We start from the raw sequence: 14,871 nt of genomic DNA, 5'->3' as shown, positions 1-14,871 counted from the left end.
GCATGAAACAAAGATCCAGTGTTTCCTGTAAAGCTGCAGCTTCTCAGTGAAGCTGTGAGAGGAAAATGGTGACAAGCTTCAGGATTGGACACAAACACTTCCTGTTTCTGCCTGACCTTCCTACCTCTATGGTCACTTTATAGTAACGGCTCACATGCTCTGATCAAACACTGTCAACAGCCAATCAGCTCTCTGAAAAAAGCAGCATGCAGACCAATGACTGCATTCATTTCCAAGTTTAAAGCAGTGACGAACACAATCTGTAGGTGAGGAAGAATTTAGTTAGACCAGTTGTTTGGACGGAATTCCTTCAGTGAATAGCAGGAACCATTACATCTGGATTGTTGGGATTGTTTTGGGGTTTCCTAAAGAGCTCAGAGTGGACAGACCGAGGTTATTCTAATGAATGAAAGTCCAAACTAAGACTAGGAGTGAAAAACCTTTTCATGAACTTAAACACTTGTTTATATCCTCTGCTCTTCCTTCTTCTCTCTGCAGGTGGAGGTCATGGTAAACAGGATGGTGTGTGTGCTGAGAGAGGATGAGCTGTGTCCTAGTGATCTATTGAAGTTGAAGCAGCAGTGTAGAGACGCTCTGACTGGGCCATGTTACTGTGAGGTGGAGAGGAGAGGAAAGCTTCATCCAGCAGTGACTAACAGAGGAATGTAAAGAAGTGCAGATGATTGTCAGTGCTGCAGACTGATGTGTGTATCTTTTTTGTGGTGAATTTCCGCAAAATGGTTGGCTCGCCGTCTGTCACGACCATAATCTCATCCAAAATTTTCTGAAATATTTTGACCCTTACGAGCTTCAGCAACGAAGCAAAAATCACCTAATGCAACACACGTATGTAAGTCCTGGACCAAATTCCATGCAGCATGTTGACTCCTATAACAAACTGAAGCCTTTTGGAATCTGTATAAATGGAGCCATTGATGGCTTTTTGAGAGTTTTGATTTGGCTTCATGCCTATTCAACAAACAGTGATGCCAAAATCAACACACATGCACACACACAATGACTGATTAAAAGAATATAAACATGGTTACATAACCCAATGCCATTCAGACACGTAAACAATATGAGCTGCTTGTCCAAAAAACATCCAGAAAAGCAGTCATTGTCTTTTAGTTCCTGGAGACGATTTTTCCAGTGCTGAGCATGATGTTGTCTCAGAGAGGCTAACCAGCCTTCAATACACTGATTCTGATTGCTGGACCCAGTAATAAGAATTACAGAGAAAGAGAGACACAGAGCGAGAAAAAAAAGTTTGCTTTAACACCCACCATGCACATAAACCATGCTCATTACCATTGTGTTCAGGATGTGAAAAAATGTATATTTCATGCATGCATATTAGGCAGTATAAAATCATAATGCCTAAAACAATTCATGTTCAACAATTGCTTTAAATTTTCCACAATATCATGCATCTACCACTGTTCTTGTTGTTGAGTATTTTTGATAAACTCCTCAACAGTCTTTGTGGATGTTCATGTTTTACAAACTGTCTGTGAGAAGCTGGAGACATTTCTGCTCCACATCCACTGAGTAGCTGCTCACTTTTGTTTTAGCCCAGGAGCCCACATACAGGTGACATCATTTCAAAGAAACAAGGCCTCATTTGTCTTTGGTCTATGGGTCTCTTTGGGCCTCAACACAGGCTTCATTTGGACACACCCCCTGTGCTCAACACAGAAGATACATTTCATCATTAATCAGAATCAGAATCAGAATACTTTATTGATCCCTGGGGGAAATTATTTTTTGTTACCATTATAAACCAACATTAAGACAAGACAGACAATACACTAACTAAGAATAGTACAATATATACATATATACATACATACATACATAAGTCACTCATAAATAAATAGTTGGAAAAGAAACATGTGTAGTTGTAGCAGTAACCAGTGTGTTAAGTGGATGCGTTGTACAGGGAGCCACAGGCAGGAAAGATTTCCTGTGTCGTTCAGTGGTGCTTTTTGGTAATCTCAGTCTCTCACTGAACGAGCTCCTGTGACTGACCAGCATGTCATGGAGTGACATTAACTATGTAATGCCACATGGAAAGCGATAGCTGCAGTTAATATAACATACTATGATGTATGTGGTTTGTACCTGTAAATCCAGGTAGTTGTGGTATTGCATGTGTTGGATGCGCATTTTCTTTAACTGGCTTGGAACCAGCTGTAAAAATGCATCATGTTGACTTTGCTCTTAACTGGTCTTATCATTAAGAGGCGCTGTTTGCATTACCTAATGTGAAAGCTGTAACAGTGACAGACTTGGTTAAATGAAGGTTTATTTGTCTTCATGAACACATGATCAGATTATGGAGCTCATATGGAGTCATGACACAAACATGGTTTTACCTGCTTTTAGTGACAGGCTTTGTAATTCAAGCTGAGGATACAATGGAGCGATGCAAAGATTTACAGCACATGAAGCAGAAACATTAAAACCTTCACCTTATCTGAACTAAATACAACAAACATCCTGCTACAGTTTAATAATGAACCAATCAAGCAACAATGAAGGAAGAAACCAAGATGCTCCTGACTCTGGTAAAGGAGAGGACATGAAACACAGACTGCTCTCTGCAAATGTCTAAGCTGCAGGTAAAAATCTGTTGGTCATTTTCAAACCCAGAGACTGTAAACACTGAGCAGAAACACAGAGTTCACCCCAGAAAATCTACATGTGCAGCTAAGAAGTGACTTTAGGTTTAAACTTTAGTGTTTTATACAAATAAAATTAAATGTCTCATTTCTCCTCTGACTGACCCACTCGTGCTGCCCTCCTGTGGTCATGGCTGCAGACATGTCACAGTCTTCAGTCTTTCCCCCTGAAGCCCACCTCTCAAAGCACACTACATAATCAGTGACCCAAAGCCACAAACGTGCAGCACAGCCGTACTGCAGTCCCAGCCACACGAAAGGAGTCGAGGCGTTTTTGGCTCTTTCTTGGACCCATCTCTGTTCTTCAGAGTTCCTGATTGAAACCAGGTCATTGTGTTTCTGTCTGCAGTAATTCAAGGCTTCCTCCCAGGTTTGGTTTTGGCTGATCAAAATCAGCTTATCTGCCATAAAATCACAGAAAACATGAAAATGAGTTAAAGCTGAATGCCATTGTGCACTCTGTGGCAGCTTCGAAAGAAACAGCTTTATTTGTTGGAACAAAATATGTCAAACAAAATACTAAACAAACAAAGAAAAAACTAGGAAACTTGAAAGATCCAAGGTAAAACAGATATACAAAGCAAGATGGCAGGACACTGGGATAAAGGAAGCAAAACTGAAGTCAGCACAGGCAGAAAACACAGGGATGGGACTAAAAGCGTAAACAGCCACAGAGACAGAACACAAAGAGAACAGAAAGGGACTGAAAGAATAACTGGGTAGGTTATTTGACCGACTGGAAATGGTGGGAACAAACATGAAAAACAAGAAATATAGAACTAAAAATGTAAATACTGGAATCTCAAAAGCAATTTAAAGAACTCATACAAAGCTAGAATATGCAAATCCCTGAAATCCAAAAGAACAAGTCATAAAACCATAATAAACACAAAACCCGGACAAAGACCCAGGACTATGATACGGTATGGTAGGTCCAGTTTTAGACAAAGAACAAAAGAAAAAACATTTCAGTGATTCTTCAGATGAATCAGCAGCTCTACAGAGAAATCTCTGTTCCAACCATCAGCTAAACATCTTCACCTGCAGAAATAAGTAGCTGAAGAAACATACTGACCTAAATCCTCTCAGAGACTCCAGAAGTTCATCTATTGGACAAATAGCTGAGATAAATCTGTGTAAACTCACCATCATAGCAGAAGAAAGGCTTTCTTTGGTCACATCCAGCAGAGCTCCATCTTCCTGATCTCTCTAACAGAGTCGTAGCACATGTCCTGTTGTTTAGTCCATCATTAAATGAGTCCATGTCCCAGTATCTGAAAGAGAAGTTACTCCCATCTGACCACCTCCAGCTGTCTCTGAACAGGCCGATGCACGAGTTCACCTTAGGGGCTTTAGAGTTCAGCAGCGTCTTAAACTCTTCACTGTATATCTGATCGAGTCCACTGGCCAGGTCAGTGTGATGCTGTCTGCAGTAGTTCTGAGCCTGAGTCCAGGTCACAGACGTCTCAATCAAATGAAAGGTTTTGTTGTCTTTTATCGTTGCTGTCGAGTCAACAGAAAAACACAAAAACATCTTTATCAACTAATTTGTTTCATTCTTCAAACTGTCTCTTTCAAGACCATATGATATAACACAGATTATAAACTAGATTATAACATTATTAAATATTGTATTATCATATTACTGTCCACATATTCTCACCGTCATAGCAGATGAACTGAAATGTGTGATTACATTGAACATCTGCCCACTTCTCTGATGTCCTCACACAGTTCTCAGGGTATTCTTTGTCATTTGGCTCTCCAGCTTTCCAACAGCTCTTATTTTCAGTGTATTCCTCCCCCGGCAGAGACCAGTGCCACCTCCTGTTGTCTCCTATTGTGATGTTGTACAGTCCAATCCAGGCTTCTGTTTGATTCTGTGCAGAGTCTTGAAGTCTTCTCATGTCTGTCAGGTCAAACACTTTGGCCAGGTCTGTGTAGCTCTCTCTGCAGTATGCCCGTGCTTCATCCCAGCTCATCTCGTCTTTAATAAAGTGGTACTCATACAGCTGACATGTGATGAAGACACACTGACCTGAAACAGAAGAAATACTGTTGGATATCTGCTGATACAAGCAGGAAACTCATGTTCCCATCAAACTGTCCAGTTTACAGGTCAGTCCTTGATTTTCTCAGTAAGAGTTCATTTGTTTAATGAGTCCTGATCAAACTAAAGGATTTCAGGTGGAAACAATCAGGTGCCCTGGTAAAATGATCACTCACCCATCAGCAGAAGCAGAAACAGACTCCACTGCATCGTCGCTCTGTCACATGAAAATGACTTTTCTGTCATTTAGAGGAAACAATGAATCCAGCAGCTCTTCAGTGTTTGATGGACACGCAGCACTTTATATTAAACACAGATATCTAGTTTGTCACACACTGCTGTAAGAAATATATGATTGTTCTTAATAAATGATCATCTGTTCAAAATTGTCCATGAAGAAAAAGCAACAGTTCAAATGTGGTCCACACAGCACCTCTGTACACAGACATGAAATGAGCCTGCAGGTTTGAATCTGGTTCTTCTCTGGTGTTCATGCAGACAGCTGTGCAGTAAATAACCATCTGTACTAACACACTCTCTTTGTACTCAGTATTTCAATATTAAGATACAGATTTTCCCCCGTCACACAAAGACACAGTGTAGATATGGCTTATGAATGGACTTGTTTATGGAAAAAAGACATAAAGCACCTCACTGTGGACTGTCCAGCAAGCAGGAACAGGAAGTTTTATTCTAATTTCTAAAAATTATTTCCTTGTTTGTTGGGGTGATTGTGTCTATATCTATTTTTACTTGAATTTGGCCTTTGACTTGAGATTATTTATATATTTTTGCAATTAAGAAAATGTTTTCTTTAAAAAGTTAAACTTTAACATGGCACATAAACAAGAAAATGTTTTAGTTGTTTGTTTGTTTTTGACAAATGTTGTATGGAGTTAAATTTTAAAAACTGCAATATTAAAAATAGAAACAAATGAACAGTTCGTTCTGTTTTGAATATTTATTATTGTTTGTTAATAAGACAAAAGTATTTCTTATTAGATTACATGAAAACTAAAGTAATCACTCTAATCTGAACATTTGCTCACACTGATTATGGTAAACCAGTATTTGCTCAGGTTACTTTAAGCATATTACTTTTATCACTGAATACAATAAACTCGAACTCATATCAAGTAACTTGTAAATAACTGTTCATATAAAGCCATTATTAAACAATGTGTACATTGGTAATGGTAGATGCGTCTCACCTGAAAACACACATAAAAAACATAAATTGAAAAGATATATGAGCCTGATTAACCTCACTGTTACAAATACCATTTGTGCATCATTAGCAAAGCTACTGTACTTGAAGCTCACTTTACCTGCTACCAACAAGGGTAGCTACCAACTTTGATTACTTCTAATCAGTTTCCAAAGTTATGCTTTACTTTAACATGTTTACAACAATCTTATCATTGTTACTGTTTTACATAGGAGTCATTTTGAGGACAATTACTCCACCTGGGTAATAAAATAAAGAGGCACGGATCATACTTTGTTTAAAGCGTCAACTACAGGATTTATTCTGCAGGCTTCCCTATAAGGCTTCTTCCTGAGAGCATTGTGGCATCTTTAGGGAATCCAGTTTGATAAAACTTCAAGTGTAATTAGATAAAAACTGAATCTGAACAAAAAATATTACTGTGGTGTCCATTTTTTTAACTTGCGTTAAAACATGGACTGAACTGTAATCCCCAGAACTTATGCACCGTTTTTATATCTCATGACTTTTTAACTATTATTTTAATCCATATTTATGTCTTAAAACTAAATTTTTAACCTTTCACAAAGACTATGTAGCATAAGTACCACACTGGGGGGTTTTCTGTTCAGCATTGCAAGTAACTAATCATGACTAAAAAACTAGTCATATTTCACAATTAAGAAAAAAACTTGCTGATGTCCACTCAGGAAAAGGGGGATTTATAGTCAGGGTTGGGGGTTAGGATGTGATCGTTATTATGGTTACAGAGCTGTAGTGCGGTTTTGGGATTAGAGTTTCATGTGTTGTGTGATGGTGTTTACACGCTGCAAAACTGTAATATCACCACAATGTGATTGGTCACTTGGACTGGCATCAGTTTGATGATCCAGGAGCAACACCGTCAAGAGGATACACATTGTGCTTCTTTTTGAGCAGCTTAACTAAACACAGACACACAACGAAGAGTGAAAACTACTTTCCTACGTCTTTTACAGTGTTTGAAAGAAGACAGCGATCACATGACTGTGGAATCTGCTTTATTGAGGAAAGGATCAGGAAGTGAAAATACAACAAACAGCTGACAGCTCAGAGTGTGGTTTCATCTTTGCATCCATCTGTGTCTGTTTCTGTGTGTGTGTGTGTGTGTGTGTGTGTGTGTGTGTGTGTGTGTGTGTGTGTGTGTGTGTGTGTGTGTGTGTGTGTGTGTGTGAGAGAGAGCTCCGCCCCCTCCAGCCTTACATCCAAACAAAGCAATCAGACACTCAGTTTCCCAGCACACACCTCGCTGTCCTCCTGTCAGACAGCTGTAAAGACTCTGAGAACACTCTGCACACACTACATGATGACTCCACCACTGAGGCTCCAGTAGATCCACCACAGTCCAGTTTCAGCCTGACTCAAACAGCCTGGATCAAACACAGAGCTGCCAGCTGCTGCTGCTGCTGCTTTTGCTTCCAGCTATCAGACAGAAGCAGAACCAGCTCCAGGTCTACAATCAGGATCCACTACTGGGAACCAGCATCAGTCCTGGGGCACAGAGAGAGAAAACAAGGAGACGGCTCATCATGAGAACAGGACCTGTATTGCTTTAACCAACAGCTCCAAACTGGTCCCCACAGTCTGCTGGTGTGTAGCAGCAGATGTGCCGGCACAAAGACTAGAAATCTTTTATGATCTATTCAAATGAATCATGAGGATAAATCAAAGCAGCCTGGAGCAACACCTGGTTTTGGACTGATTGGGGAAGAAGTCGTAGACTCTGCAGAGCGCCAAGGCAGGATGACGACCACCAGGGGGCGTCATGGAGTGAAGCCTGGCCAATGGCATCACTGGAACATAAAAAATAAAAACACTCTGAACACAGAAGGGAAACTTTGACACATAATAAACTGCCAGCTGTTGGCAGCTGAACACATGAAGAAGAAGCTGAGACGTCTTCACTAAAAGTGCTTTTATAAAACCTCCACATGTACACCCGAACACGTTGTTCTCCATGAGACCAAATCTCACTCAGATCTAGAAACACCTGGTACCCTCACACAGTTTTAATGTCTCACTGATGAAGTTGAATTATGAATATTTTTTTCCAGTGGACTGTGTGTGAGACACCCGGTTTTACTGTGAAAGGAGCAGAACTGCAGACGACACTAGTTTTACATAAAGATGAAACCATCAGCAGTGTGTTCAGTCAGGAGCATATCCCTCAGTGCTGCTGAGCTGTCATGTGATGAGCTGATGATGTCACAGAAACAGTGAGTCACCTGACTTAGGCAGAACATTTGTGAAGCAGAGCTCAGAGTCGGGTTTGAAGAACATCTCCTTCTGAGGTCTCCACAAGCTCAGAGCTGCAGGATCTTTGTTCCAGTCCTCTGCCTGTTTCTCACCGAACCTGTGAGCCAAAGATGTATCTGCAACACAGAGAACGAGGGTCAAAGGTCAAAGGTGATGGCTCAGGCTGAACTGACACGTCACAGTTCTAATGTTTTTTTGCCTAAAACTTAAACCCAACAATCCAACTGATCCAATCAGTCCAAGTTATCCTTACTTTGGACTAACTGAAGCCCTTCAGGAGCTCCATTAGCTTCTGGAAGTCACAGCTTCTCTTTTCTTTGTTGCAACTATAGTCTGGTGTTAATTAATTTTAGTCTGATCTAACCTGGTTTTCGCCTGGGATAAACTGGTTTTAGTCTGGTTTAAACTGGTGTTTCAGTGAGTGCTGGTCTGACCTCCACTCTTCCTCCTGTAGATGACTCCAGCCACAAACAAGATCAGGCCCAGGATCAGTCCTATGGCTCCAACTATGATCAGTCTCTCTGTTTCAGGCATGGGCGGGACTGAAGACACACAGGTGAGAGTCACACAGGTGAACGGACACACAGGCAGTGTACAGGTGTGTCGATACAGACAGGTATTTACCCCAGTTAATAATCAGTGGTTCATCCAGGCTGGCGTGCTCCACCATACAGGAGATCTTCTCGCCAGACCTTCAACACAAACACAAACCAACATCACTGATATTTATCTGATTTATCTGATTTGTGTGATCAGCTGATGGTTACCTGATCACCTGTAACACATTTTATATCATGGACATGACTCATAAAGGTGTGGAAAAAAGAAGTTATGGAAATGTTCACATAACTGAATCAGCAATCATCCTGTTTTAAACTTTCAACAATATTAAACACAATCTTGGGGACTTCCTGTTTTCGATCTCAATTTTCAGACAGTTCCTGCTGAAACATTCAGCTCTGCAGAAACTGGAACCTCGGATGGGTTCAGTTTTAGCAGGAATGAGGAAGAAGAAGAGGGAACAGCTTTCACAGGCTGAGCTGCGAATATCTGCGTCTGTGGAGGATGTTGTGGTTATTCAAACTAAAGTCCGTGAGCTGGAGCCACAGAAGAAAACTTGGACAAAGATCAGAGTTAACAGCCTGAGCTGAAGGATCAGACCCTTCAAACATCACCATTGAAGGAGTTTGGTGCTGACAGTGGAATTATCCTGGAGAGGGCATAGGTGGTCAGACTGTCCAGGCAAACAAAGAGTCCTGGTCCCAGGTTTGACCTGGACTCACCTGGGCATGTACTCCAAGTGGGAGTGGACCTGGTAGAGCCAATCACCATTTGCAAACTTTTCAGTGGAAGTGATATCAGAGGTTGTTTCCTGTCCATTTCTCAACCAGCTCACTTTGATCTGTTTGGGGTAGAAGTCATAGACGCTGCAGACCAACATGGCAGGATGGTGACAACCAGGAGCCATCGTGGAGTGAAGTCTGACTGATGGTTTCACTGGAACATCAGGAGGAGGAGGAATGTTTTTATTTCATTCAAAGTTAAAACTGCAACACAATAAAGCTGAAGTGACTTTATAAATATAACAAGCCTGAAATGGTCAGACTGTTCCTGTCAAACTAACAGAACTACAGAGATTATGTACTTTTAACTGAATGTATCAGATTAAACCTTCAGCAGTGTTAACTTTAAACTATGTACAGAGAGTTCAGTCAGGACATCAGTGTGATGAGGTTTATATGACAATCTGATGATGTCACAGAAATACAGACTCACCTGATTTAGAAAGAACATTTGCGTACCAGAGGTCAATGTTGTGTTGGCAGTACGTCTCCTTCTGAGCTCTCATTGCAGCAAGCTGTCCAGGATTATTGTTCCACATCTCTGCATTCTTCACACCAAACTCAGTGTATCCAACAAACCTCCCTACATCGCTGCTGAACCTGACATGCTCTATCTTGTTGTAATAGTAAGATCTGATGAACTCGATGTCCTGCAGCTCAGTGGAGTTAAACAGGCAGCGAGTTGAAGAGTAACACTCATATCCATCTGAAAAACAAAGATTAGAGAATCACTCTCCTGTAGTAGTCTGGGAAACCTTTAAGAGCAGGTTGTTGAAATGATATCATCATCATATCTTCACCTTAGTTAGATCATTAACCTTACCAACAGAGTATCAGTTACATTTCATATATATAACAACAATTCACAAAAATAGGGCAGACCTTATAGCAAGGGTCTTGAACTCCAGGCCTCGAGGGCCGGTGTCCTGCAGGTTTTAGATATTATCCTGTGTCAACACACCTGAATCAAATGATTAGTTCATTACCAGGCCTCTGGAGAACTTCAAGATATGGGTTGTGTCCCAAAACGTAGGCCGCATCCTTTGGAGGACCTGGCCTTCGTGGTCTACGTGGGCCGGGTCCTTCGAAGATCGAAAAGGCTGGAAATGCGAGGTTGTGAAATTGGACGGTCTAGCCTTTAGATTTGCATCACCGCTTTGTCGGTGGAGTTTAATAAACTCAGCCGTGTGCGCCTTTCTATCTAAAATATTACAGGACACTGGTGTAAATTCTCGACTTTCTCACACTTCTTTTTAATCAGTTTTCTGTTTAACATTTATATCAAATGCGGCCACCGAAGGATGCAGCCTACGTTTTGGGACACAGCTATGTTGAGGAAGTAATTCAGCCATTTAAATTAGCTATGTTAGATCGAGGACACATCTAAAACCTGTAGGACACTGGCCCTCGAGTTCCCTGCCTTATAATATTACAGAGGTAACCCCAACAATCTTAAGATGAGTAAAGTTGGCAACATTTGAAAAGAAAAACTTTTTTAAAGACAATTACAACCAACAGAACCAGGATCAGGAAGAAGCACTGCCATGGCTGGTTATGGTAAAGAAGAACAAAAAAGGAGAGCACAGAGACACAAGACAAAACACAAAGATGGAAGACATAATTTAATGCACCAGTGATGTATAAACACATGGGAATCCCCCAACAGCCTACACCTATTGTAGCATAACTAAGGGAGGATTCAGGGTCACCTGATCATGCTCCAACTATATGCTTAAGCAAAAAGAAAATTTTGAAGTCTAATCTTAAAATTGGGCCTGATCATTCAAGACCTTGTACGTAAGGGGAAGGATTTTAAATTGGGCTCTGAATTTAACACAACCAGCCAATTGAGAAATCAGCTAGTTAAATAAATGTTAATATGCACATTGAAGGATATATCCTGGTTAAAAATGTCAAGAGTCCTCGAAGTGTTACTGGAGAAAAACCCTGTCCAGTATTTCGTTAGACACCATGTTTCAGAAGTTTTTGTGAGGTCCAAATATGACGACCTCAGTTTGTCTGAATAAAGGACAACACATCCACGTGTTTATGTCTTTAATACATACCTGTGTGTTGCAGCAACATTTCAAAACAATGTATTTTGTTAGTGAATAACACGTGATGTTATATCCTCCTGACTACCAGGAAAAAAAATGTTGTCCAATCCAAAAAAAATTTAAATCCCCCAATGTTTGTAAGGTAATTAGAAGACTGAAATAATTTTTTGGGAAAAAAAAGTTCACATTTTTTAGATATCACATGTCCACTGCAGAGGACATTGGAAGGCCAAACGTGTAAAAATGAACTTTGATGGCAAACATTTTCTTCAACTCTTCACCAAGGAGAAGTTTGAACTCAAGGAACTGTAGTGGTTTCTTCCCCCAAAACTGCAAGTCACTGCTATACTGAAGCCACGAGTTGGTGATTGCCAGATCAAAAAGTAGAAAACTGCACATACTGTCAATTTCTGAGTGTGAGGGACCATCCTGTAGAAACTCAACATTCGGCAACAAGGTCCACGTCACCTATATTGATAGTGTACTCAGCAATTGCCAGTGGACTTGGTACATGGACAAACCTTTTGTTTTTCTTAGACCATCTTGTGCGTCTGTCCTGAGGTTGATTGCCATAGGCAGAGGATGCCATGACAACTGTCCAACCACTTAATGACAGCAAGTTCAGGTCTGAGTACCATCCCTGATGCTCCTCCTTCTTTCTTCTTCAAGGGCTTATTCCTTATGATCTTCTTCATCAGACAACTCAAGATCTGGGTTTCCCTCATCAAACTGCAATAAATTTCTTTCTGCTTCTAAAAATGACTCCTTTTCTGGTCATTTAAAAAAACAGAACAAAATGGAGGAAATGACTACAAATGTCCACTATGGAGGACATTTTTTAAACACTTCAATACTATACTAAAATGAAGTTAGAATTAAGCATACTATGTTTTAATGTGTTATTAAGAGACTTATTTAAAATATGCTAACAACATTTATAGCTAAAAATTGCTCAATAAGAAGTTTTAGGCACTTACTTTTCTTCTTCCCATAAAATGTGCTTGCAGCGATGGCCGCCATGTTCCTTAATGAAAAAACTAAAGTTCCCAAAGCTCCACCCCTTCACATTTGGTATCATTGGAAAGCCCTAAATGTCCTCTGTAGATACCAAAAGGAGGCAATTCTGTAGTATGCAGTGCATGGGAGATATTCAGGTTTAGAAAGGTGCACTACAGAGGACAAATTTGCATTGCTGGTAGTCAGGAGGCTAATGTCATAATACAATGTTGCAGAAAAGTCTCTGTGTGACTGGATAGTGTGTTTGTAGGGAGAGTCTGAATAGGAATATGTAGAATAAGGAAACAGATCAGAGCGTCTTCTGCATATAAATTGACATTTAGCTTCATTCGTGTTGGAATTAGCCAGATGTACAGTTAAAAAACAGAGGGGGAACTGTGCAGTCTCACTGTTTGTGTAAGTACAGTTAAGAAGAAGAGATGTTAACCACTTCTCACTTTATTTCATGAGTCATTTGTTTCTAGTGCCTTGTCTTTATTTTTACTTCCCCTCTCATTGTATAAACTACATGCACTCAGAATTTCAAGTTAAGACCATTGCTTTTTTTTCTCTCTACAAAACATAACCTTTTTGAAAATTTAACAAATGCTATATTCCATCTTTGTGCAGATAACACAATTATCTATTGTTTAGATACTTCATTAATAGAAACTCAAGCTGCATTTGATGATGTTCAGGCCCATAAATACAAGCTCGTGTTAATCTCAAATGGCAAAGAATGTTAGCTATGTTTCCTAAGATTAAAACCATTCAATGGTCACATCTTATAAATACTATTATAGATCAGAATTTGTCATTTAAAACTCACATTTAAAGGCTGGTGAGGAAAACCTTTTTGTAACTGTTTTTTTTTTTTTTTACCTTTTTTCTTTATTTTATACCTTTATTTTGGTGATCTGCTTTTCATGAATGTCCCTGCTTAGTACTTGAAGAGGTTGGAGACTGTTTACAATTGTGTTTGACATTTTATTAATGGTTGTGGAACTTGACTACATCACTTTTCTCTGTATGCTGCTGATAAATGTCCACTTCTGTATATCTGCAGACTTTCTTTTGGTTTTTGGTCGGTCTTTATCTATAAATCTCTCCTTGGGCTGGTTCCCTCTTATCTGTGTGTTCATATGGGTAAAAACTATGACCAATACAGCCTTTGTTCTTACAATGTGATACAATTGATTGTTCTGAAAATCAGAAAAGAATGATGTAAAAGGGCTTTTAAATATGCTGCAGAAGGAGCTGAAATTGTGAGAAATGGTTACCCTGCAGGAGTTTAAGTCAGTTTTAAAGGAACAAGAGAATAAACTCTTTTAGTCAGTGTGACTGGTTTCAATTGTCACTCTTAATGCAGTTTTTCAATCTTTTGTATGCAATATTGTATGTGTTTTAAATTGTTGTTATGTGTTGTATATTGTTGTTTTTACTTTTGCCACCATGATTCCAGGCCTCTCTTACAAATGAGATTTTAATCTCAATTAGATTTTTATCTGAATTAATAAGGGTTAAATGTTAAATACATAACATTTATGTACATTTACTTTACATATAAATAGTTCCTGGTGTGAGACCAGGAGGACACACAAATCCCTGTGGCACAGCTGATGGACCCGGAAGGTTACTTTTATAATTGATTTAATACGAGCAAAGTAAAATGAAGCAGCAAAATGGTCTTTCTGAAATTATTTGTTTTATTCAGCAGTTTAATAAGTAGACTGATGGATGAATTCATTAATCCAGCTGTGATGCTGTAAAGCTTAATGATAGCTGAAACAGTGAGTGTTTGATTAGTGTATTGATCTTACCTGCTGTGCAGATGTTGATGAAGAGAAGCGTGAAGCATAAAAACATTGAAGCCATGTTCCTGAGTTCTCCTGGCAAGCTCTGACACAGTCTGACTGAGAGCTGCTGTAAAAATCAGAGTGCAGGGTCACGTGACCACAGCATCAGCTGTTACCAGGAAGAAATCTACAGTGGGGCAAAAAAGTATTTAGTCAGCCACCGATTGTGCAAGTTCCCCCACCTAAAATGATGACAGAGGTCAGTAATTTGCACCAGAGGTACACTTCAACTGTGAGAGACAGAATGTGAAAAAAAAATCCATGAATTCACATGGTAGGATTTGTAAAGAATTTATTCGTAAAAAACACGGCCCCAATAACACTGGACTAGTTCACCAATGACAATAAAGGAGCTCTCTACATACAACACCTTTAAGGAACAT

At 39.7% G+C, this 14,871-nt stretch overlaps 1 protein-coding gene and 1 pseudogene across 2 annotated transcripts; both read right to left on the bottom strand.

The window, feature by feature from the left end:
* LOC113019578 (protein NLRC3-like) overlaps positions 1-14,871 on the bottom strand; it is a 576,297-nt pseudogene that overhangs the window by 452,614 nt on the left and 108,812 nt on the right.
* Positions 7,113-14,538, bottom strand: LOC113009925 (H-2 class II histocompatibility antigen, E-S beta chain-like). 2 transcript variants are annotated; one of them, XM_026148596.1, is made up of 8 exons: positions 14,453-14,538; positions 10,013-10,285; positions 9,520-9,733; positions 8,861-8,928; positions 8,671-8,778; positions 8,206-8,352; positions 7,668-7,773; positions 7,113-7,471 (listed from the first exon to the last, which is right to left on the bottom strand). In XM_026148596.1, the coding sequence occupies exons 1-8, from the start codon at positions 14,505-14,507 to the stop codon at positions 7,450-7,452; spliced, it is 993 nt and encodes a 330-aa protein (XP_026004381.1). In that variant the 5' UTR covers positions 14,508-14,538; the 3' UTR covers positions 7,113-7,449. The 2 variants fall into 2 exon arrangements, with proteins under 2 accessions (XP_026004381.1, XP_026004372.1); XM_026148587.1 differs by lacking the exon at positions 14,453-14,538 and adding an exon at positions 12,614-12,961.

Source organism: Astatotilapia calliptera, chromosome 3 (assembly GCF_900246225.1).
Source record: "Astatotilapia calliptera chromosome 3, fAstCal1.2, whole genome shotgun sequence".
NCBI lineage: Eukaryota > Metazoa > Chordata > Actinopteri > Cichliformes > Cichlidae > Astatotilapia > Astatotilapia calliptera.
Note: the sequence above shows the minus strand (reverse complement) of the source record. Positions and strands in the feature narration are given on the sequence as shown.

Excerpts from the sequence above, each read along its gene's own strand:
- LOC113009925 (XM_026148596.1), bottom strand. The coding sequence starts at position 14,507 with ATGGCTTCAATGTTTTTATGCTTCACGCTTCTCTTCATCAACATCTGC. Across the intron at positions 8,779-8,860 it reads ACCACTGATTATTAACTGGG|TCCCGCCCATGCCTGAAACA; the intron begins GTAAATACCTGT and ends GTGTGTCTTCAG. Across the intron at positions 8,353-8,670 it reads CTACAGGAGGAAGAGTGGAG|ATACATCTTTGGCTCACAGG; the intron begins GTCAGACCAGCA and ends TCTGTGTTGCAG.